The sequence below is a fragment of the Phaethon aethereus genome (genome assembly GCF_964289735.1).
Source record: "Phaethon aethereus genome assembly, chromosome: 2".
NCBI classification, from domain to species: domain Eukaryota; kingdom Metazoa; phylum Chordata; class Aves; order Phaethontiformes; family Phaethontidae; genus Phaethon; species Phaethon aethereus.
The window spans coordinates 114,269,764-114,294,619 of NC_138582.1; the positions used below are offsets into that span (position 1 = coordinate 114,269,764).

The 24,856-nt window shown below is 43.1% G+C and overlaps 1 protein-coding gene across 2 annotated transcripts in view; it reads left to right on the forward strand.

Annotated features, from left to right (window-relative positions):
- The window catches only part of GLI3 (GLI family zinc finger 3), a gene marked incomplete at its 5' end in the record, with an annotated part of 201,889 nt that overhangs the window by 162,072 nt on the left and 14,961 nt on the right, over window positions 1-24,856 (forward strand). The window contains 2 exons of one of the 2 annotated variants that reach the window (XM_081996622.1): window positions 829-945; window positions 2,259-2,399. In XM_081996622.1, coding sequence (XP_081852748.1) covers window positions 829-945; window positions 2,259-2,399 — 258 coding nt within the window. The remainder of the gene's footprint in view (window positions 1-828; window positions 946-2,258; window positions 2,400-24,856) is intronic. The other variant, XM_081996623.1, reaches the window with a different exon arrangement.

The following is a 24,856-nucleotide window of genomic DNA, read 5'->3' on the forward strand; positions in this document are numbered from 1 at the left end:
ACTAGTTCTGTTTGTTTCCACATGACCTAGGATAGGTTATTTATCAGTCTGGGAGCTGTTTATCTCCTGGCTTGCTTTTACAAATGTAGAAGCAGAACATGCTGCTCTAGGAAGGATATTGATTTTTTTTGTGGGGTCCATGCAAGTTCAGATATCTCTAAAAGATCTCAGGATTCCTACAAGATCCATTTGCAGGTGTAGATAATGGTGTTCAGTCTAGCACAGCAAGAGAAAAACAAGATTCCGGCCTGTTTATGTCAGCAGTAGTTTTGCTATTGACTTGGGAGAATCTAGGACTTCATCTAGGATTTTTCTGCTGAGAGTCTCACACTAGTGTTCAGTTTTTCTTCTATCCACCACTGTAATGGGAAATGTGGTAAAAGAGCTGAGTTCTTGTGTGCAAAGTGCCAAACCTTTCCTCAAAGTGTGAAAAAATACATCTTTCTCTTGTGTTGATTCAAACTAGTACCTAGTGATTTTGTTTTTCAAAATTGCCTTTCTGAAGTCATCATTATATGGAAAATGGAGTTCTTTCTACCCCTCCCTGGGCTGACAAAACCAGCATTGGTTTGTAGCAAGGAATTACATCGAATGCCCTCCTTCCTGTTCCCACCCTGCTCCGTTTCAAGGTTGAGTGATGCAGCTCTTCCACAAGTTAATGCTATGTAATTGAAGCACAATGTAATTGCATATCCAATATAATTAACAGTGTAGCTTCTCCAAATAAAGTTGCTGAGCAGATGCTGCATATTTCTGTATGGAGCTACATATTTATCACAGTCTAATTTTGTCTTTTTTTGGGGGGGGGGGCGGGAACCCTGCCTGCAGCAGAATAAACCCACAAGCGAATCTGCAGTGAGCAGCACTGGAGATCTAATGCACAACAAGCGCTCCAAGATAAAGCCCGACGAGGACCTCCCCAGCCCAGGCGCGGGAAGCGTGCAGGTACGGCGCTCAGGTTACAGTCTCGAGCCTTTCATTCTCGCTGCAGGAGGGGAAACGCGCCGTGCCTGGTGCCGTGTGTTTTCAGGCTTCCTGCCCTCGTACGGCCCTTCGTCCTGGTGCAGGCACGGGTGGGCTCAGCTCACAGCGGCAAGGGACCGGTTGCGGGGCTAAATGTGGGCAGCGAGGGGCTGCTGGGGTGCGGGGCTGTGTGGCAGAATCAGCGCAGAGGAGGGAGGCTGATGGAGAGGCGCCTCTGGTCAGTCAGCGCTCGACCCTCTGTTCGCCGTGGAAAAGCGAGCAAGAGACATTCAGGTCTTTATTAAGAACGTGTTTTCTGCTCAGCAAGAATATTCACGCCGCGCTGACTTTTACCAGGTCTTAGCGCTGTACTGCATTGAGGCCTCGGTGTCGGGCACCAATCTCATTTGCTACACTTTCTATACCAGTTAATGCTGCTGGTTTTAGTAGGGTGACTCCTGATTTACAGTGGCTGGGGGAGATGAGAATCCGAGCCTCAATCTTGTGAGTGCATCCATGAAAACAGAGCAGAGATCCCTCTAAACCCTTCAGCAGGTTTGAAATGGAAAGAGCGTGAGCGCATAATTTGAACCAAATGTTTATGCTAACATCTGACCCTTACCCTGAGCATACACCAAGCTGGGGAGAATGAGGCACCTTGAGTAACTGAAGGTGGAAAGTCAAACCCCAAAATTAAATACTCTTCTCCTGCTCACCCCTTTCATGCGCACATTACAGGCAAAAAGAGGCTAACAGGTAGCCTGAAAAGTACCAAAGTTGTTTTTGGAAAGGTTTTTGTGTGCAAAATTGTCATTGGATTAACAATGAAAACACTTCGGATTACTGGTGATCCACTTTGTGTCTAACCGTAGTACTAAAGTCAAATTCCAATTGATTCAACTATATTGAATAGTGCCTTTTCACTAGTGATGCCACTGAATAATAAGGGGTGAGTGTGCAAATAAAGATCTCCTTAAATATGAGTAGAGGGAAGCCAAGCCTTTACAATTAGCTTTGGATTTAAATTTAAAGGGATTTTTTTTTTTTTTTAGACATTTGCTGCAATGAATACTTCTGGGGAGGAAAAAATTGTTTTACGCATATAGTCTGCTTACCAAGCCTGTTTTGGGCTTCTGTATTTTGTAGAACTGAGTAACAGAGTGAACTGAAAGTAGAGTAATCTACACACCCACTCCCATCTCTCTTTTAATGCTGAAATGATTCACTTTTTTTTCCTCCTCAGTTTCAGAATTTCCTCTCTCTTCTCCTCACCTCTGTCTTTTGCCTTGCTCCAGGAACAGCCAGAAGGAATGACCCTGGTAAAAGAGGAAGGGGACAAAGATGAAAGCAAACAGGAGCCTGAAGTGGTCTACGAGACAAACTGCCACTGGGAAGGCTGTTCCCGGGAGTTTGACACACAGGAACAGCTAGTGCATGTAAGTTAATGGTATTCAGGAACTGGGTTTTAAAACTACGTGACCTTTTTCATGGGGGTCGGGGTCTCTGACCCTGTGCTGAGTCAAGTTTCTTAGCTAACAGCGCTGCAAACCGGAGAGGGGTTTATGAGTTTCTGAGAATAAAGAAAACTCGGAGCCACAGTGCTTGACCTGTTCAGTCAGCTAAAGCTTAGTGTAAAATTCAATAAAGTCTTCAATAGAGATTGTAATGGCTCTGATCCTGTAAGCCAGCAAATGCTATTTTGAGTTAGAGACTTTGATAGTTATTGAGTAATAGTAAGCTGGACATGAATTATTATTAACCTTTAGCCAAGTTTGATTTTTTTTTCTCCCAAAAGGGACTGTAACAGTAGAAATAGGCAAGGGGAACTCTTCCTCTTCCCTAAGGGGGTTTTTGGTATCCATTTATTGTTGTGTGTAAACTGAAGTGGATTATTTGGCTAAATACATGGAGACTCAGTTATTTCAGTCTTTTTAGCAAAACCGAACTGTATGGTCTTATTTACACTACACCAAATATCAGTTGTATCTGCCTTGTTTCTTATTCCTCTCTACCACTTCTCCAAAATAAATGATTTTTAGTATTTCATAGTATTGTAAGCTAGAAAAATGGATGATCAAAAACTAGAATATAACCTGGCAAGTACAATCCCCCCCATTTTCAACTTCATTAGCTAGCAGTACGTCTCTTAAATTACCAGTATCATAGAACATACCTAAATACTCTGAAAAAAAGAGGAATTCCTCTTTTACAAATTAGGGAGGAACATCTTCAGCAAATGATCAGTGTATCAGAATCATATTTATTGTAGAAAATGGTTTAATACTTTCCTGGAGATTATGCAAAATCTGTTGCATAATGTGGCCAATACTACTGAAATAGCTTGCTGAAAAACGTATTTTTCTCCCCAAAATAAATAAAAAAACCCTACCATGTATTTCCAAACACTATGCAAAATGGTAAAGTCATGCTGCAAAGCCAACTTAGTAAAGCAATGCCAGCTTTCACTTGCTGGAGTGTGAGAGTCTTATGGTATTGCAGTTATTCATCAAGATGTATTTTCAGTTTCTTGTTATTGTTAATTTTTGTTATTATGAGGTGGTAGTAGTAGTAACAGTAATAATAATAATAATAATAAATGAAAGACTATCACAAACTGAAGTAATGGCAAAAATGTGACATTTTTAAAGAATTCTTTGGACATTTTCTGCACAAAAAATCCCCTAACATTTTAACAGGCCAAAATGAAATGTGAGGAGTGACTCTTTTAGTGTCATAATACCTTTTTGGGAAGAAATGTCATATGAACCGCTGCTGCAAAGGGTTGGACATATTTAAAAGATCAAGTGTCAGTCTTGCAATTGATTCTGTGCAAACAGACCAATTGGCATCATCCTGGCCTCTGCACGGGCACAGTATTTGTGTCTGCTCATAATTGTAAGGCTGGGGCTTTATGATGCCTGGCAAGCCTTTCTCAATATTCAGAAATTATCCCAGTGATGATGATGATTAATTTACACCAAAATATATGAAATACAAGAGAAATTCAGAATAAAGGTGCCCTTGATAGCAAAAGAAAAAAAAAGGAAGAGGATTTTTTTAAGTTTCAGACATAAAAATTAATTGAATTCCACAGTGCCTGTTAGCTAATAGCTAATGTTTCATAGTTTCAGGTAAATTAAATTGACAATGTGATAGTTCGGTTGTTTGGGTTTTTTGAATACATTTGTTGTTTCTGGTGTGATTTTTATAGTGAATCTGACTATATTATACAGGTCAACAGCAAGACTCCTCTGAAAAAAAATGTATTTCTTATGTTTCTGTATGATGGCAACATCTGAAGTGGGTTTCTCTAGACATAAAATGCAGATAAAAATGTCTCTATGATAGAGGGAGTTCTTTTTGGCAGGGCTTAGGATTCAGGTATGTTATGATGGCATTTAAGATGATGAGGTGCAAGTCCTGACTCGATACGCTGAAAACAATAAAATTGTCGTCATCATCATCACAACCATCACATTCAAGTAGCACAAATCACTCTGTAAGAATCAGCGTGACTCAGTGATGGGGCCCTGGTTTGTGATTTCTTTTGCTGCTCTGACAGAGCCCTGCTGTGGGGACTTGAGCAAGTTATTTCTGTCCAGAATTGCAAAGGACGTTAGACATCTCACTCTGTCTGAAAGTCTGGCCCTTCACCCCGGTCTGTCTCTCCCACGTTTTGTCTGCCCTTGATTGCCAGAGCCCGCTGATGTGCACCTGCAGCAACCAGGGAAATGAAGTCCGGGTCTCGGGAGGTCTTCACGGGAGGGCAGTCCTGCTTTTGCTCAGGTCTCTGACTCCGGCAGAAAGTGTTAAGTCCCTGAGTAGCAGGTCAGCCCTTGAAAATCTCCCCACTCGCGTGGCTCGTGTGTGCCTCCTGCGCAAATACTCCTGGTTAAACCCGAGTAGGTACAGATAGCTGTAATTTGCGCTTACCTCAGTGTCTTTGCACTGGGTGGGTTCCTGACTTGGCACGTGCAAGTGGGCACCTGAACGGGGCACAGAGAGATTATGTGTCTCAGTGGCGTGAGTACCTCCTTTGCTCGCTAATACTTACGCTGCCGTAGCAGCTGGAGGCCTTGTCAAGCCCAGAGTCCCGTGCTGCTAGACGCTGCCCAAACGCAAGAGGAGGAATGGCCCCGACACGGGCATGGGGTCTTCACCCTGTGACTCCAGAGCTGCCTAGATCGGGCTCTCCAGTGCTGTCTGGAGGTACCTGAGCTAGCTTTGCGGGCTGTAGGCATGTAGCTAGGATCACGCTATGCTTCCCAGCGAGGTCAGGGCTTTGCAGGATGATGGATATTAACCTTCAAATCTCGCAACAGAGCTCTGCCATGTTGCCTCCGCTGGCTGCACGCGCTGCTGCCCTGCGGGCGATTCCCGACCCACTGGCAGACTCAGCAGAGCCTCAGTTGCTCCAGCCGAGTTTGAAGGGGGGTCTGAAGTCAGATGCTGGGCTGCCATGTGGGACATCGAAAGTGTAGATAACCATCCTCTTTTGTTGACTCTGCTGTGGGGGTAGTGATCATCAAGGCGGGGGCAACTGACATAGATAAAGACAATAAAGGCTTAAATTGCCCTAGCAAGACTCATCCAGATAATATTTGTCAGCTTCCCTATATTCCCTGACACTCAGAAAGGTTGATTAGCATGAGCAGAGAGCTATAGCCACGTGTTCAGAATTTGGGTGGGTGTGATACAGCACTACAGATGTGATACTACATCACATTGTGTACACACACCTACTTGCCCATACCATGGGTAGTCAAGTGAACTGTACAGCGAAATAAGAGTGAGCTATGTAGACTTTCACAAAGGATTGCAAGAAACCCCTTCCCTGTCACCCACTTCATTGAGTATGTGGTGTGTAGCATATATTCAGTAGAAATGAAAATGCGTTTGTATATTTGACTTGGAAGTATTTAGAGTGTTCTTTCACCTGTAAAGCTCTCTAAACCGGTTCCTTGGGCTTTGGAAGTTCAGCTTGGAAGAGGAAATTTGTAAAATGCAGAGTTTCAGAAAAAAAGACCTAAAAAACATTCTTGTACATCCTGATAAGGCTAAATTTTCAGGATCTACTCAGGCTAGCAGTAAGCCTTTTAATGAATGTGGGGTTTTTTTTCAGGGGAATAAAGCTGCTCTTTGTAGCCGTACATAATAGTAAGGTATCAGACCCAAAATGTCCAATGGCCCAGAGCAGGCTGTTATCCAAGCCTTGCAGCCCAAAGCATTGGAATTTTAGAGGAACTGCAGCGTTTAGGGAAAGGACGGAAGTACGTTTCCTGCTGTTTGTTTTGTTTCCTAAAGGCTTAGGTACCTCGGCATGAATTCTAGTCACGCCAGGTTGAGCAGAGCTCAGGAGAGCTTTTCCACGATACACAATGCACACAGTTCACGTTATAGATGTCATTAATGCCATCATGTATAGGCTGTATACACAAGCACATATGCATGTGTTTTGAAAGAGGTTGATAGGAATTTGTCTATATTCTGGCCTTTCTGTCACATGAGTATAGCTGTATTATCTTTGAGGGAATGATGGGACCCGATTTACTTTGACATCAACTGTAGGTGCATCAGATTTGAGCAATATCTGCATTCCGATGTGATGTGTAATATAGCATGTATGAAATGGTAAATACAAACATAATCTGTGTCTGAATATGAGGTGTAGCTTTAGAGCAGAAATTGCAATCTTGGGCACAATAGTCCACGTTTGATGGCATTTTTCTGCATTACTTTTGTAGCAAAGTCCTGCTGTTACCAGTGTAAAACGTGGGCGCTAGTGAAGGTGTGCTTAGGCCCCAAAGGACAATGTTTTCTGACTGAATTTATGAACAGAACCTGGGCTGCTATGAATAAATAACTGAAAAGCCACAGAAAAGAATCGTTATTGACCCACCCAGAACGGTTTGACACGGCAATGATTTTGGTGTGGGAGCTCTTATTTTCAAGCGATATGTGCCACTTAGAATTCAGCATAGTTAAATTTTCATGATACATACACCAAAAAGCAAGGTGTTAAACCATTCAGAAGCTCTGCCTTATTTATAGCACCTATCCATTCTTCCCCCCCCCGCCCCTTACAGTTAATAGAAAGATTCATGATTCTTCATGGTTGTCTATCTAGCATCTGACAGTACCGACTGCCCTGCTAAAGCAAGTCACTATCTATAATTGATATCCTCCTATGGAATAGGGTACCGGCTGCAACTGAAGGGTTTTGCTGAAAGCTCTTAAATCCTGACAAGTTCTGCCCTTGTTCTGGTTCAGTCGCTGAGCTGCACTGCTGGGATCCCAGGGTTATTTGAAGTTGGTGCAAAAGGGGTGCGTGCGTTGCACGTTAGCAAATCACAAAGTTGGAGAGCCGCGATGGAGCCGCCACTGCGTTTGCCTGCCAGGTAGTCTTATTTACAGTGCGTTGCGCTCCTGAAAAGATCACTTACATTACTGTTTGAACATGTGGATTATAGGTTTCTTTCTTTCCCTTCTTCTTCTTAAAAAAAAAAAAAAAAAGAAAAAGAAAAAAAAAAGAAGGATCTTGTTTATTTTAAAGCCTCAGTTTGCTGCTGGGGTCTTTATCATTCAGCTGTTTAATTAATTTCTCTGCCCAGCGAGATATTATAATTGGGCTTAGCTGAGCTCAAGTTTGTTTTAAATATGTGATAAATGCACATGAGCACCCAGAAGCTAATAAGATATTGTATATTTTTATAAATCTGCTTTTTGTTGCAGTTTGTCTTTTTTTTTCCCCCCAGAAATAAGTTTAAGAATAAAATATTGCAAAAGGGTTAGACACGAAAGATAAAAGTTTGTTTAAGAAAATTCTCCTTCAAGGAAATGACTGAAGTTATTGTTAAATATTAATACAATGGCAATCAGAAAAACGCAGTGCTGCCTATTTCTCATCCCCCTTGCTGTGTAGCCTTGATGATAATTATTTTTTACTCAAAAACATGCTTGAAGAACTGTAGAGCTATTTTTTGTTAGCGTTTTCTCCTTAATTGTACAGCAATAAAATTCTGTCATTGTTGTTACATTTGATTAGATGGGATCAAAAAGGCCTACACTGACAGCAATGGCTTACGTTCAGGATTTCGTTTGCTGAGGTCTTCCTGCCTATTTGCAAAGCCCTGGTGACTGGAGCGCTCCCCCAGCAATCCCGAGGCAGCTGCTGTAACGCTCCACCAGGCTCCCTTATCGCTCCAGAGGAAAGTTTCTTGTGTTTCTCAGGTACCCACGTGTTCCCAAGGTAATCGCAGCGCACCGGGGATACCCAGAAGAACCGTTACGTGAAGTTCCCTGGCTTGAGTTTCTTAGTATTTTTGCACTCTGCTCCTGCAGAAAAGGCCAGCGATCCATGGAGACGAACATAAAACCCGGGCTGCGCCAACAGCCTGCCCCAGCTCAGGTTTTGGAGCATTTATTGAGATATGAGGTGCTTTAATCAATGATGTGCACCTCGAAACACTGAAGAACGTGTCTGATCGGGAGGTGAGGAGCACACTACTCTCTGAAGGACTAGACCTCTTCGGGGCGGGTCATTTTGGGTGTCCAGAAATAAGAACAGTCAAAGTCAATAGACTCGCAAGTCTCGCTCCCTCTGTTACCATGGTGCCTTTGGCATGTGGCTTCCTCCTCTCCTGTAGGAGAGCGGCAGGTAAAGACTGGAGAGAGCTTCACCTCTCTGTAAAAAAAGATCCGACTGCAATTGGGGAATAAACCAGATCAGCGCAGTTTCCTTGAGTAAGAGCTGCAGTGGCAGAGCCGGGGCTGGCAGGGTGCTACTCGCAGCTGTGTGGGTGGGCACCTGTGCCTGAAAGAAGGCAATTACACACAGCTGCCTCAAAAGGCAGGTGATCGCTGTGCATTGGCCATTTCTCTTCTCCGGGCGCTGGAGCTCTCCTTGCAACTGGTCGTGACACGGGTGAAGCCTCGGCTACGTGAAGCACGTCCCTTCCCAATCCCAGAGGGGTGTAATTACGCGTCCCAGTTTGCATGCATCTCCAGATATGTGCAGGGTTTTACTTAATTTTTAATTCTTCTTTGCAGAGGCGGTTTTCAGTGCATTTTCATTATAGTTTTATTTGGCTCTAGCGCAGTAACAGAGAGAAGCTTCAGCCCGTTCACAGGCTCATTGTGCATGGTGGTGACAGCCACTGCCCCGAAAGGTTCAGAAATGTTTCCTTTAAATTGAAAAGAGTAAGGAATAGATAAGAACATGAAATCCATTATAGTAATAATTTCTTTTTCCTGACAAAAGGAGAATGTTTTACGTACAACAGCAAAGGGGATTTTGTTGGTGGTTTTATTCTATTTCATCTTATTTTATTTTTTACTCAGCTGTGTCTGGACCCTAATCCATATTTGGAGAAGCAACGCTGCAGACAAATCATTCTTGGAGTGAGACAAGCCCAGGGCTTGGGACAACATGGAGAAGACAGGGAGTTGTTTTAGAGGCAAGCAAGTGCCATGGAAAGCTTTTTTCTCCCCAATTTCTGCATTCCTTCAGTATACTTGATCTTCGTAGCTGGGACAGTACAAGGGAGAGGAGAACTTATAGCAAATCATGATGAAAATCACCTGTCCAGAACTTTTTTAGATTTTGAAATCTCCTCCTCACTGCCTGTTTAAAGGCTGAGTTATAATTATGGCACCACCTTATTGTGCTGGATTGTAGGCTGCTGAGCCTATAGTTTTAACTGTGCCAGAATGGTAGCATGGTTTATAGGCCAGCAATCCATTATATGTTACAGGAAAGCTGGTAAGGAGATCTGTGCCCCTAAGTGCGTGTTCATTTTCTCTTTGTTTCCATAGCAGTACCTCACACAGACTTGTTTAAATGAAGCATGTCTTTAACCCCCCATCAAAGGTAACCGTTGTAAGTGCTGTTGGGTTTTAAGGTTAAGTAACCACAGACAGACCTCACTGCTCTTCTGTAGCCTCAGTAGCCCTCGGGGTCTGGCACAGCCCGTTTGCCTTCCCAGCGCATCCTTGCTCCGCGCCAGCCGCCGCGATGCCCTCTGCCTTGCAGCAGCGTGAAGAGTCAGCGCTGCTGCCTTGTGGAGAGATCTCATCCGCTCCGGGCTTGACCCAAAGGCCAGCTGTGCTTTGGCTCGCGTCCTCTTAAGCACTCCACTACACAAGCACATCGGCAGTTCCCCTACCTAGAGTCTGGCTTTTGATGAACGACAGAGGAGAAGGGAGGGGGAAAAAAAAAAGATAGAGTGGGGATTTCTTTTTTTGATAGAGAAAGGTTTACAAAAAAATAAATCCACCCTAATCTGTGAAGTATTAAGAGGGGATTTAGAGAGAGAAATGTAATCATTTTTTAATTTTAATTCCTCTGTAATTAACATTTCTTTCACAGCATTAGGAAAACTTGTTGTTAGGCTGATGCTGCTATGGCTACTGTTCGTATGAGTTGCCAAAGTCACTGTCTTTGAATTGGTGTCCCTGAAAGAGGTTGCTAAACTATGACATGTCGTTTAAATAGCACTTCTTTTTCACTGTTGAGGGTAGGGATGAACAGTGCTCCTCCTATGCCCCGAGAAGTTAAGTCTAGCCATTTAGATGGAAATCGGAACAAGTGGGCGCTTCAGTGGAAAGGGCTGCTCCCGGCAGGGAGCAGGGTTTGGCCTCTGGCCGTGCTTTTAATCACAAAGCACTATTTAGGTGGTTTGTGGATATACGTACTTATTTGAAATGTTTATTTTGCCTGAGGGTTCAGCTAGTGAACTCTGCCAGGTTAGTGATGTTTCACCCGCGACTTCCAGTTTGGGGGAGAGGTGTGGGATAAGAAGCTGCCAGCCGGGTCCCAGGGGAGCCAGTGCAGACTGAACGAGAAACACGTAGGCAAGAGTAAAGCTGCAGTGTGAGTTGGCTCTTTGGCTCGTGACTCTTGCAGGTACATCATGGAGAAGAGAGAAAAGGGAGGTCCCTGCCTGCTGCTTTTGCTGCCTCCGAGCTGCGAGGAAGGTTGGGCTTCTGACCCACGGCCATGGACAGAACCGCTGTTTCTGTGCAGCTCTTTCCTGCCTTGCTACCGCTGACCAAGTGGTTTGCTGTTACGTAGCCTGTGTTACTACTGTGAACCGGTGGAAGATCTACCTCGCACCGTCTGGGGTCCCCTGATCAGTGTGGCGTGTCTCTGCTTTTGTCGCCTCCTGATAAATAGGATTTTACCCATAGGAGAGCCCATCCTTGTACCTTTCTCACGAGTGCCATGTTCTCCCTCAGAGCCGCCCATGTGCTACCCAGAAGGTTTGCCCATAGGAACCCGATGCTGGCAAGAAGAGAGATGTGTGAGTGCTGGCCCAGCTATTGCATGTGGAAGTGCTTTTTCTCAGACAGAAATGGCAGATCGGCGTGCATGAACAGAGGCGGGGACAGGCAAGCTAAATACAGGCATGAGTGCAGCTTCTGCATTTGGTTTTGAGAGGGCTGGGCTGCACAGATTCATTTTTGTGGTCTCTTTTGTTTGTGTAACCTCTTAATAGAAAGAAAAAAAGAAGCAGGTGAGCCTTTTATCATGCTGAAACAAATTTTGTGTTTTCCAGTGCTTAAACTTTTGTGTGAACGTGACTTTTCTTCAGGGTGTCGGGTGCCTAATCTATAAAATGAATGGGTGGCGGTTTTGTCAGGAGTGGGTCCTCTGGTGGCTTGCACTGTAGGTATGAGGTCTGCATATACTATTCATATGTGTATCGCAGGGCTGAGATGCTGCAGTTCTCTGTGAGATAAAGTAGTCGAGCTGAAAATGAAACAAAGCTCTAACTGTATCCCTCCTTGTGTTTAGCAGAGATAAACTACAGTGGAGTCTCAGTGCTGCTCCGTTTGGCTTCTGGCAGCAGCTTTAATTGGTAAAATGCAGATTTTTTTTTTTGATCAAGAGAGGATTATTCTTGTTATCAGTCTGGAGCATCTTATTTCAAGATGAAAAGGCTTTGCTGAATTACAGATGCCAACATTTTTACAAAGCACTTTGGCGATTGACATCTCAAAGAGAAAGTATGATTTATTAGCCTATAATGGCTAACACTGAGCGGTGGGCTAGGTCCCACTGATTTGTGAAATTGCTTAATATGAATTGCCTTTTTGTGTAATTCAAGCCCCAGGTTTTTCAAATAGACTTAGAATATAAAGTGTATGACACATTACATACCTGGAAAGGGAAAAGGGTAATGGGAGTGTGTAGATAAAAAAAGAAAAGAAAGGCAAAGGGAGAAAGAAAAAGAGAGAGAAAAAGAAAGAGAACGAAAAAAAGAGAGAGAAAAAGGAAAGAGAAGGAAAGACCTACTTCTAAATCCATCTTGGTGGTGCTTTTTTACAGTAGTTTGGTTGATAACTTGGCAGGGTAAAGATTAATAACAAGCCTTGTCGCTATCAGTACCTGCTTGTCGATTCTCTGTAACAGGGCTGTCTGTTCAGCATGGAAATTATTGATTAAATAAAAATTGCTATTAGATTGTGATGTGATCCATAATCACAAACAATGGTGGACATTCCTCTTTCAGATCCCAAGCCATGCATCAAGTTTTTCCTTGCAGTAATTTATATTGTGCTGACACTCGCACCCATTAGGCTTTTATCCTCTCCTGCATGTGTCAAGAAAGCACTAAAAGAAAGAACAGCAGCAGCACAGCAGCAGGTAGGAACTCACTAAATTTTCAGAGAGAAGCACAACGTAGCTTTCCTTCTAGTTAGCAGCTTACCCCAGCAGTGAATTCTGTCAGATGAAAGCAACACCTCTTGAATTCAGGGACCTTTTTCAGAGTGTTTTCAGTGAGGACAAGAGCTTGCTCCACAAGTATTCGTACCTAAAATTACTAGTCCTTTTTTCCTTCCATTATTCCCTTGGCTCTGGTTTTATTTGTGATTGTTGTTTAAGGTATGCCCGTGGTTAGGCCCTCCATGTCAGGATGGTGTGGAAAGGGGGTGCATCCAGGGATGTCCAATATGTTTGGGGGGGGGTATTTTTAGCATTCTGGAGTGCGAAAGACAAGTGGGTTTCCTGTATTCATTTCTCTCTGATGCTTCCTAATTTGAGGAATCCAGGATTGGAGTGCTTCAGTTAAGACTGCATCACTTCAGGCGGGGTTAATTAAAAAGGTAGTATCTCACTGTTCTCGTCACAGCACCTGGCAAGCACAGTGCCAACTTTCTTCCTTCTGTGAGAGTCTTTGTCCAAAACTAAAGGAAACTTAGTCAACATGTTTTCCAGAGTTTGGCCACTTACAGGAATTATGCCCACACAGCTTCTCTGTCCCTTTGTCTTAGAAAACTTAAACAATATATATGTCAAAACCGATCAAGCCCACCTGGACTGGCTGCTAGGGAGAGGCATTCGTGTAGCTCTGGGCTGTGCATTGTAGGTTGTTTTGCCAGTTACCAGCGCTAGGCAGGATTACTAAGAGAGTTTTATACCTCTCTCTGAGAGATGAGAATATAGAAGCTTAATACACTGTGGGTATGTGATTTCTTGTTTGTTAGTGTAATTTTTCTTTAAGTTAGTAAAGTTAAGGCTTTATCCTTTAAACTGTTATCAGTGCTAATTATCATGCAATGTATATTTCCGTATCTCACTGCCGTTGGGGTAGTTTTTGCAGATCTTTCTTGTGCCTAAACTGTTTCCAATGTTATCACAGATGATCAAGAAAACCCACCTGCAGTATTTGACTATTTGCCACATTACACTCAGCTTAAAGGGTGTTTTAACAGTGAGCTTAGCTTACCTCATTATGCAGGGCAAACAGGACGTTTTCAGGCTTGGCCGCTGTCATTTCAATCAAGAGACTACTTCATTTTGCAAAGCCAGAGCATGTGCCTTGCACACCTCCCTCCAGCGCAGCCGCTTCCTCCGCGTGGATCAGAGCCAAGGGATTACAAGCCAGGAAATTAATTGCCAAGGGGATTCCGACACTTACAGTTAGTGAAAAAGCCCAAACAAAGCAGCGTGTTTTATTTCGCATTCTGTAGGCGCCAGGCTCCAGCTCTGATAGTTTTGGGATGAGGGAGAGTTACAGAGATAACAGGACTGCCCTTTGGTTTATTCCTGCAGACTTCTGGGGCTGACTGCCAGCACAAGTCTACCCCGTCAGACGGTGCCACAATGGTATATAGGAGAAGAAATTAATCCTGGAGTTAAACCAGACTATTTAGGACTGATTTTTAGTTACCAGAAGCACCTGTAAGTTCACTGCAAGTCAAAGTTGGTGTGTGGAATGTAGGGCAGAAACAAAATTGGCCTTGGCTATTTTCTAAGTGCATTAGGTGATACCCTCACGTTCTACTAAGGGATCCTGTACAGTTTTCATTCCAACAGTTCAAACATACGTCTGCAGTCTAGCTACAACACAAGACTGTCTATGGTATATGTGAGACAGTAGAAAATGTTATCCTGTGACGAGAGAGGGAAGAAGGTATCTCTGCCGCCGCTCCCTGGAGCATCAAGGGTAACTAACTTTTAACACGTGACAGACTTTTGCTAACCCTGACTTTGCTAGGATGTGGTTGGGATGACCAAGCCTAGCGCAGATGTGAAAGATAAATTCTAAATGCATGTCCAGTGGGAAAAAGCTGAGTGGGGTCTCAGAAGAGCAATAAACTGTTGCACATGCTGAAACTTGTTAGAAATGTTTCTTAGAGATGTTAGGAAAGAAATGCCCGAAATATCTTCTCCAGTTCAGTCATGATGTCATGGCTTTAACACACCGCTACTTCTGTCATCCGCCAGTGTTGTATTAATTCTTCCAGGATCTCCTCTGTGATGAAATAAACCTTAAAACATACATTGTCTAGTAAAGATTTAGGTAATGCTTATCACCGCCATCATTTTTCTTTGTTGTTTCTGTGAAAAGTGTTGTGTGGTTTTAAGTCACTACATTCCTGACTTTATTAGGGGGTTTTGTGCATTTCGTTGCAAAAAGGGGATCAGGAATTGTCTCCTGATCTGAACTGCAGCTTTCATAGATTATGTATAAGGAGACACTCAGTGCATTTTTTTGAAAAAAATCCTGCTATTCAACAGTCTGCAGACAAAGCATTGGTATTTTTGTCTTACGGGCAATTTGGATGTGTCCATGTGGTAAGCGTAGGACTCTCTTTAAAAAAATTAAGAAGAAAATTAACTGATTGATTTACGCAGTAAGATCCTGCTGAGGAATATAATTTCTTTCATTTCAAGTGGATCAGTGTTAGCTGTGCTGTAATCATTTAAAAAGTACTAAAAGCAGAAGAAGGTGCATGGTTTCACAAAATCCGGTCCGAAGTTGAACTAAACAAAGTGTGTGTTGTTCAGCAAGTCCTGTCTATGTGCATAGTGTTACCATCTGTATGTTTAATAGACTTGGAAGAACAGATCCTGTTTAATTGTCTGACATTTACCTTGCCTATTTTGCCCCATTAGGAGCATAGGATTTTCAGTAAAAGAAGGCGATGGTTCACCTTTTTGTAAGGGATCGAGTACGTTGCAAATCCCTCTGCGTAGATAGATGACCCATTGTACCAGTCTGGGAGTTTGTAAGACTTCAAAATCTTATTAGAAGAGTACTTTGTAGCTTTTCCTTGTTCTACCTTGCTGCAGCCTTTCATAGATTTGTAAGTTGGCTCATGGGATTAAGCGGTTTGTCTCTGCTAATTTAAAATGATATAGAGCTGCTGTAATGTATGGTTACATTTTAACTCAAAGAGCCTGTTGGTACTAATCTGCTTGCAGTCTATCTCCAAACTCGTACACTGAAAGGCACTGTAAATTTTAACAGATTTTTGTCATTAAAACCATACAATTTTTATAAAACAGCTCTGGATTTATGTATTCATTTGGTGTACCACAGTTGGTGGAATGTTTCGCTGTGTACTTTTTTACTTCCATTTTTTCCTGCTCAAGGCATCTTCACTGTTGAGCATTTCTTTCTTAGCTCCACCAGTATGGTCTGTGTTGTGGAATGTAAAGATTAGAAATCTCTTCCCGTTTTATTTTCTTGTGAACATGTCCTATTTTAAAGGAAAATATTACTACTTTTGAGTGTGGTTTGAACCCACAGCTCAGTAACTAACTGTAAGAACTGCTAAAGCCCCGCTCCTGCAGAGAGCTCAGTGCGTTTAGACCCAATCGAATTTAGTGGGCTCCGGGCTGCCCCAAGAGCCCGTGCGAGCAGAGCAGCTCGCAGAATCAAGATCTGCGCATCTCGGCTAGGAGCAATGGCTGGAATTTATCAAAGCCAAACAATATGGGGGGAGAATAGTTGATTTCAGGTTTAATATATACAGCAGGTCTGATTTCCATTGAAGTCAGATGAATTATGGTGGCAGGAAGGAGACGTATAGATTTTTGTCTTCTGCAGCAATGTGGGAAAACATCCAAAGTATTTAGTTCGTTCTTCTGCCTCACGTGTGCTGGTGCGCTTCTTGCAAAGTCAGGATGGTATTTTCATTCTTCATACTACTTGCAAGTGAGATGAAATACCATATTGTAATGCCTCTTTATGATGACTTCCTTCTCAAGTGTGAGAAGGGGTCGCAGGAGTTCTCTGTGGTCTTTTTTAGCCAGTGAGAAAAATCCAGAAATAGAATATATGCTTTTAAGCACTAACATCTGTAGCAGTGCTAAGTGCTAGGCTGTTCAGGTTTTGTTGGGTTTTTTTTTGGTAAGGCCTGTTTTTCATGTGTGTTTTTGTTAAAGATTGTACACAGCTCTGTGAGTTCATATTTGTAAAGAAGGAAGTCTTTGGGTACTGCCTGTGAGGGAGTTTTAATGGGTTTTAACTTGGTTTTCCTGGAAATTCTGTAGCGCTTGCATGTAAAATCAATTTTTATCCCTAAATGCAAAGATCATGAAGCAGAAAATTTTGAAGTTGAGCCTCAGGTGGTTTTCTCTCCTTCCATATTCAGTCACTCCTAGAAGGTACCAGGCAGTGCATTTTCTAGGCAACATTCCCTGGTAACTTCAGACTTAGTGAAGGGCACATGTTTGGTTGCAGGCCAGTCTTCTACCCTCTTCCCCACCCAACTGTAGGAAAACTCTGCCCTTGTTTGTGCATTACTGCTTTGACTAGGTTGAGAGAGGAATGTATAACAGATTTTTAGGGAATGTGGAGCTCCTTGCAATAAGGAGATCTCTTGAGATCTTACAGCAGGAACAGGCATTGCACGTCCTTGCAGTCATGCCCTAGAGCTGTTTCCTGAAGGCAGGAATCCTTCCTGCACCTCAAGCTGTAGCACTCCTGCCTGTAGCCAGCTCTCGGAAAGCCTGCGGAGAGAGCTCACGTGCATGTGTGACGGAGAAAGAAGGTAGGAGAGCAGGCAGAACACTCTAAAGATCATCAGCGCAGGGCTAGGATTTGGGAGAAGACCACCTTCAATAGCTATTGCATCGTAGAGGCCGACATCACAGTTTCATCACCTAGTCAGCAGTGGGTCTTAAGCCCTTCAGCAAGCAGCCTTTGCTCGGTCTCTTCTTCCAGCCCTGGTCTTTTGAGCCAAGTTGGTGCACACTTTGCCTGGCTTCTTTCTCCCTCTGCTTTTCTCCTTGCTAGTCTGTCTTGGGTTTCTTGGTTTATGCTGCAGGCACCTTTATACAGAAGTCAGGTAAAATGTTGGTGTAATTTGGGGACCTAAATGTGCAGAGCATAAAAAACACAAAGTAAAAGTGAGCCAAACAGGGATATGTAAGATTATTTTTCTTAAGGTGATTCTGTGCATTGCTGAAGTCTTGGTGAAGGTGAAAGTTGTAATGGGGTTCTACCTGTCAGCTCGCCTTTTCCAAAATGGATTACCCTCCAGCAAAAGGCTGTCTTTGCTGTTAGCGTAGCAAGTTACACGGTCAGTGCAGCTCTCAAACTGTGCATCCGAACACACACAGTTTGCACCAAGAAACATGATGGAGTGAGTGGCAGCTGGAGGAGAGTTTACCAGCGTCGACGCAGTGGTGTGGAGCACGTAATGCAAACCGCAGGAGTTGTGCACAGGAACACACTGCGGTGGAGGCAACCGGGAAGGCAGCCAGGGCAGGGAAGTAATGCTGGTGGCAGACAGGTAGGAGAAAGTGGTTGGGAGAAATTTCAGAAATGCCAGCTTGCAGTTTTCCCCTTGTACTTTTTCAGGAGTGGTGGGGGGTTTCCCTACAGGCTCCTTCATCCCAGTGCCCCAAGAACTTAGTCATCCTCATGGTCACCCTGTTGCATCTTTCCCTGCTTGAGCAGTTCTCAGGAGAGCAGGACATACCTTTGGAGGGCAGAGACATAACCAAAACATACCTGTTGGAGAACAGTTGACCTGAGCCTCTGGTTGTGGTTTCCACTTTCAGTTCCTTCACTTCTCTGCTGCAGCTCCCTCACACAAATGCAGTTAGCCCTGTCCTTGGGCAAGTCACAATTCAGGTGGTTCAAGAGAGGGGTGGAGCTTTTTTTGTTGTTGTAACATGACAGTATATGGAAGTTGGGATCCCTTGCTTGAACTAAGGCAAATGCAATACAGAGTGTCAGTGCTGGAGGAAGTGGCAAAGCCCAGTTATTACAGCAGCGCGCTTTGAAAAATTATTTCTGTATGTTTGGGGAAAAAAAAAAAAGAGTAAAGAAAGCTGGAATTCCTGTAACACACCAGCTTCACCTCTTAACCTCCCAGCTAGTAAAACAAGAAGCAACCTTCAAGAAAGAGATGGCACTTGTTCTCTTCCCTAACTGTCTAAAATTATCAGAGAAGAAACAAAGCTGAGAGTCATCAAAGCATCTTTCCTACCACTGTAGACGTAGAACAATTAATGTCCACGACATTTATGTTGATGTTCTGGCAGAATCTTATTTATAAAATTTCCAGGTTTAGGAAGTAAAGATGCAATTTCTGCCCATTGCTTTATAGCTCCATGCTCTTACACAGGGAATCAAGGGAGAGCTGTAAAACATTGCCCTTGATGCAGCTGCATTTTGCTGCTAACAGATTTAACGGTATTGTATATGGGAATATGTGTATATTAAATGAAACAAGAACAAGATGTGATCTTATTGGGAAAGAATCCCTGCAATATCCCATAAGTTCCATTGCCTTCACAGAATATCCCAAAGCCTACCAAAAAAGCTGTGCAAAACCTGGAAACATAGATACAGGCTGGGGGAGTCAGATCCCAGCCTGATGAGGAAGCTGTGTTTGCCCTGTTGGTATTATATCACATCCACGCTGTGTAACTACTATATCAGAGATTAAAAGAAGGTCATGCTGTATTATGAACTGCTGTCTTTATTTTTAGGATTAGATAACTTTTCTCTTTTTTTTCCCCCCACTGATTCCCTTTATGTCCTAAGGGCAGATCCCTTCTCTTGGGTCAGGAATGTAATAAGGCAGGTTTGCCTCTCTCCAGGATATTGTGTCTGTCTCACTGTGTTTAAATTGCCACGGAAAGCTCTTCTGAGCAAAATACAGTATTTTCCTTGTACAAGAGCCAACGATTGACGTATCCTTGGGGACTTCTCTGTCTTTAGCATTTAAACATACAAGTTGGATATGTTTAACCTATTGATAGACAATGAAGACAACTACAGAATTTATTGCAAAAGAACAAAAGGAGAAGCAGAAAGAAAACATCTTTTTTTTAACTTGGGGATTGAGAACTTTTATTGCTGCTGTTAGTGCAGGGAAATGAAAAAAAATCAGACCTGTATCTTCAGCTGAAACAGTGAGGTGAGAAGAAAACAGTCCTGGTGGGTTGTGTCATTTGAATTAGCGTATTCCCATTTTAGTAATGCAATTTCACATTCAGAGAACAAGACCTCTCCAAGCCCATACATAAAAAATAATTTGATTCGCCGTGGCTTGGTTAAACAGCATTTTGGCAAAAAAGATGACTCCTGGTCAGGCTTACAGTAAACTCCACAAAACGCAAGTGTTCATTAATTATTATTAGTTTGACTGCTCTTGGTCTTCGTGCATTCCTCACTTCCGAACTTGTATGCCCCATGAGACAGGAACAGCCTCTTTCCATGTGTTGCATTGACCCCGGATCTTCAATACATTTTTAAATATGACTATAAACCCGGTCTTCTCCCAGTGGCAGCTGTGCTGGCCCAAGACAGCTGTTGACCCCAACTGTTTGTTGCAACATCTCTGAGGTTCCCCTCAGCCTGCCTTTCACATGGGAATGCTCCCTCGGACGCTGGAGTCAAAACAGCCAGATGAACACAGTGAATAAGCAGTTTACGAGCTATTGAGGCAGTCATATTGAAGTACAGCAACATCTTGCTAAGAAAAGGCGATGAGCTGTTACGGGGCAGAACCATGCAGTGTCTTGGCATGGCCAGAACATGATGTGATCACACCCCCCCCAGCCACTTTCCTCCTTTCTTACTCTTTTGATCCTCTCTTCCAGCCGTTGGTTTCCATGCTCCCCTTCTGTTCCTGTCACCCCTATCCATCTACTTCTGTGTGCTGTCTCAAGTTATAAATCATCATTATTTTTCAGTTGACTTGAGCTTCTAATTTTGATCCCTCCCTTTCTTCATTGACTGCTATTGCCAGTTCTCAAGGGAGAGAGATGGGAATCCAGAACGGCACAGTAATAAATGAGCTTCAGGCATGAATTCAACTGGAGTGCTGACTGAGGTGTAATTTCTTATAATTAGGTATTAACAGTCATGGACACAGAGTTCATATATTAAGTCTGTAAAGTGGTGTAAGTTATATTCCCTATTTTCCACATTTCCACGTACTTCACTCCTTTTTGAAATAGCCATCTTTTTGAAACTTTCTTTTAGTGATTTGATTTTTCTGAGTAAAATGAGTAAAACCTTTTTAGTCACACTGGATTTACAAACATTTGCAGTACATTTTCTTTTTTTTATACTGTTATGAAAGTCACACTCCTCTCTCTCACGTGTAACCCCAAAATATCTGATTATTGAAGTGTGATATGCCACTAGTACTCATTTAGGTTTACAATCATGACCAAATATAGGGAGTGCAGGGGGCTTCATTTGTTAATAGTGGAAAACTTTGAAAATTAAGTATTGCGATTGAATGACAAGATCAAACACTGCGAGGTGAGGAGAGCAGCGCACAGACAGAGTATTTAGTGCATTCATTATACACAGAGGAAATTGCCATGCAGTGCTTTTAAGATCCAGCTGATTTTAACTGTGGGTATTCCATTTCAGCAAAGGTGTCAAGACTGTCGAGGCGATGACCTGCTTTGGGCCAGCTCAGCAGATTGTATAAATTGTCGTATTGCTAATCAGCATTAACAGAGATCTGTCAGAACAGCATTTCTTAAATCTTCGATAAAGTATGCAAGACAGCCACAAGAACTCTAATAGAATAACAATAAATGCATCCAAAGGAAAGGAAGCAGGAGTGGAGATAGTTACCTGAGCTTCTCCACAGGTATGTGCCTATGCAGAAATGCAGAGTTCTTCATGTATAGCTATAGCTTCCACTTGGCTTTAGGAACTGCAAGCAGCTTAAGCATTTGTGCTACCATAAAGGTTTAAAGCAGCTTACGTGCTTCTTCCGTCTCAGGAACTAAAAATGGCTTAAGTACTTATGCCACCCTAAGGCCATGAGGTCAAAAGCGTACTCTTGACTTGTGCAACAGGGAGGAGACATTCGTCTCTTGTGGTTGTTTAGCCTGGTTGTGCCTGCAGACGTTCTTTAGTAGGGAGAGGGCAGACGGGTTCCATACCTATTTTCCAGCAGATAAGAGGAAATTAAAATGCATGCATTGTTCTAGCAGAGAGTCACAGAGGTTAGAGAGTGACTCGATTGCAGTGATTGGAATGTGTCCGAAAAGTCTGCTGGGCATTTCACTCCACAGCAATGCGGGTTTTTTTCCTCCTCACAATGGGATTTCTATTGTTGTGGGATATTTCCTGCCTCACCAGGACCTCCTTTATATCCTGACTCCTTTACAAAGCTTTTGTCTGTCCATCTTGCTGTGGATCATGGAGTTAATCTTTATCGAGATGTTAATGAGATGGTAGGGAGGCCTGCCTGATGTCATCTCTTAGTTGCCTGACTACCTAAAATGGTAGCGAGGAGCAGTGATGAGCTGTGGATTGCATCCCTGGGGAGCAGGCAAGCATGGGTACTTGCTCAAGTGCTGCCCTGTCACTTCTCTGAATGCTGATACTCTTTTTACAATCCCTCGGATATCAGGAAGCTGTGTGGGTCAAAAACCTCAAAAGTATGCACACCACTCAAGAACAAGTGACCACTTCTGGTGGGAATCAGAAGCCTAAATACTTCTATGCATGTGGGCTTTAGCTTTCCTGGGTCTTAAGTCTCTGCCTCTACTGTGGCTGTAGCAGTAGATACAATTCCCCAAGGTTTGTTATTAGGAGGGGTGCATTCACAAGCTATGAGGTACTGAGATGCTTTGGTAATGGTCTCAAGTCCAAAGCGAAGGAGAGATCTGTACCTACAGCTAAGCGAGGACAGAGAATTCTGTTACACCAAGTCTGACAAGCTCTGGTGTACTTCACACTATTCCGGTCGAGAAGGTTGAAGTCGTACTAGAGCAGTTGAGGAGGAGGGCTGAGAGGACCACTGAGGAGGGATGGACTAACACAGTCCTGGTAGTGGCAATGAGGAACCTGGGAACAAAATGACGGGCAGGACACAGTGACTTCCACACCTCAAGCCAAAGCAGGGTAAGAGGAGGAATGAGGACTTGGTCATCCTAGAGAAGACCAGAAGGAATCATCTTATTTAATCCAGTAAATGAAGGCAGAGAGGAAAATGCTTTCTGTTAGTTGGGATGAGGGAGAGAAATAAACATTGTGCAGGGGAGCAGAGCTGTTTAAGCTAAAGGATAGTGTTGGCACAAGAACAAATGAATATAAATTGGCTGTGAATAAATTGAAGCTAGAAATTAGTTGCTAACCAGCGGAGGAGTGAGTTCCTAGAAGAGCCTTCCACTGGGAGCAGAGGGAGCAGATCATCGACGTACTTAGAAGATGAAGCTTGCTCCATTCGTGACCGGGATTATGTGTAGCCGGAGCTTGCCACAGCGAGGGATGGGCCTGATGTCCAGGAACCCTCCTCTTGTCTCTAACTGTATGTGGGCTTAAGGACAAACCTACATCCCCTGTGCAAAACACACAAATACGAGTGCTCCCTGCAGGACTTACAGGTCAGGGACAACTAATCCCCTTCCAAACCAGCCTCAGAGCTACCCAGTCTGCTACTGCCGGATGCAATCTCTGCGCATTTTCCCTCCGCAGCCCGTGGGCTCTGCGGCTCCCTTGTGCCGCTGCGGGATGAGCTGTGTTTAGCAGCCGTTCCACTGCAATGCCTCTGCGCCCTTCACTCTTCATCTCCTACGCAGCAAAAGCTCTGCTGGCTTGAGGGACTTTCTGTGGCAGTACAGACCAGGGGGAGATTTGTGCTACAAGGTGGCTTAAATGCTGCTTCTGCTTGATGTCGGTGGTGAGGCTTAGTGAGGAGTTATTTAGCACCTCCTTTTTAAATTTTTAAAATACAGGGAAATAACTGTGAAAAGGTAACGAGTCTAGAATTGTCATTGAATAACTGAAATTGAACTAGTTTTTGGCAATGGTGTTATGCCTTCCACTCTGCCACTAACTTACCACATTATACTAATAAAGCATGGTCTCTTTGCAGTTTTCTCCTGGCATACATAGGGTACTGTGTCTAGGTTAAAAAGCAGAATCAGGAGATTTTCCCAGTGTTTTCTGCTTTATCCACTAAATAACACTTTGCTTTTACATGCATTGTGAGTTGCAGGGTGACAGTCATTCCTTTTCTGTTGTTGCTAACTCATTCTGCCGGTACGAAGGGGCTTTCCTCCTGCTGTTTGACTAACAGTGAGAGCACATTTAATCTTTGTTTATGTATTGAATAGCTAATGGGTACCAAGCAGCCAGCTAGGATATGCTTAGATACTCCTTTTACTCTAAAAAACACATGGAGGAGGGAAATAAATAGAACAGTAAGATTATTGCAGGTCATACCTCCAGTGTCACCACACATGGTCTGCTACAAGATGAAGTTGCACGTACGGTATGCATTGATTATATGAGAACATGTATGTTTTAAGGTGTTCCCTTTTCAAGTAGTATTTCTTACCATGTAAGCATTTATGTTCCCAGGACACTGCAGGTTGTGCTTCCTGTTACCTCTGGTTTTTGAGCTTCCCCAGGAGAGATGACAGGCCAACTTCAGCCTTGATTTCGGTGAATTTGGTGGCATTTTTGCTCTGGAATTGAAATCCATCTCAGAGCTTCCTCCTTCAAAGCCAGGGTGTTCTGAGACAAAAAACAGTATTTAGGTCAGCTCCCTCTGTTCATTTTAGGGTATTTTGGAGCCAAATGATAACAACAACATTCTTTAAAGAAAAGAAAATAAACCAGGACAGACTGAGATTTGGTAATGACACTGAAGTGGCATGAAAGTGACTGGTATTCTGCAAATGACCCCTGTTAGCAGCTTTTTGGAGCTGTGTGCAATGGGAAATAGCTATTAGAATTCCAGCTCTTAATGGGGGCTTTTTTTTTTTTCAGGTCAGAAATTCCTAATAATACAGAGCCGGTGCTTCAGAGCCTTATGTTAGCAAACCTGACACTAGGGAGTAATATCATTGGCTTTCATGCGCCTATTTACTGTAATAAGGATTACCAATGTAAGTAAAACTTGCAGGTTTGGGCCTACAAAATTAAAAGAAAAGCCTTTTCACACCCTGAAACTGCATCAAAATTCAATTTCACCAGGAAAAAAAAAATCCTTCTGATCTAGTCCCTGGAATGTGACATTTCATGGGTGTAATAAGGTTACAAACAGATTATAAATTGAAACCCTATAAATCCTTATTGTACTGTACCAAAGCTTCTGCTTTGCATAATACTCTTATTCCTGACTGTTCTTTGTTTTACAAGCTCAAAACTATTCATTCCCT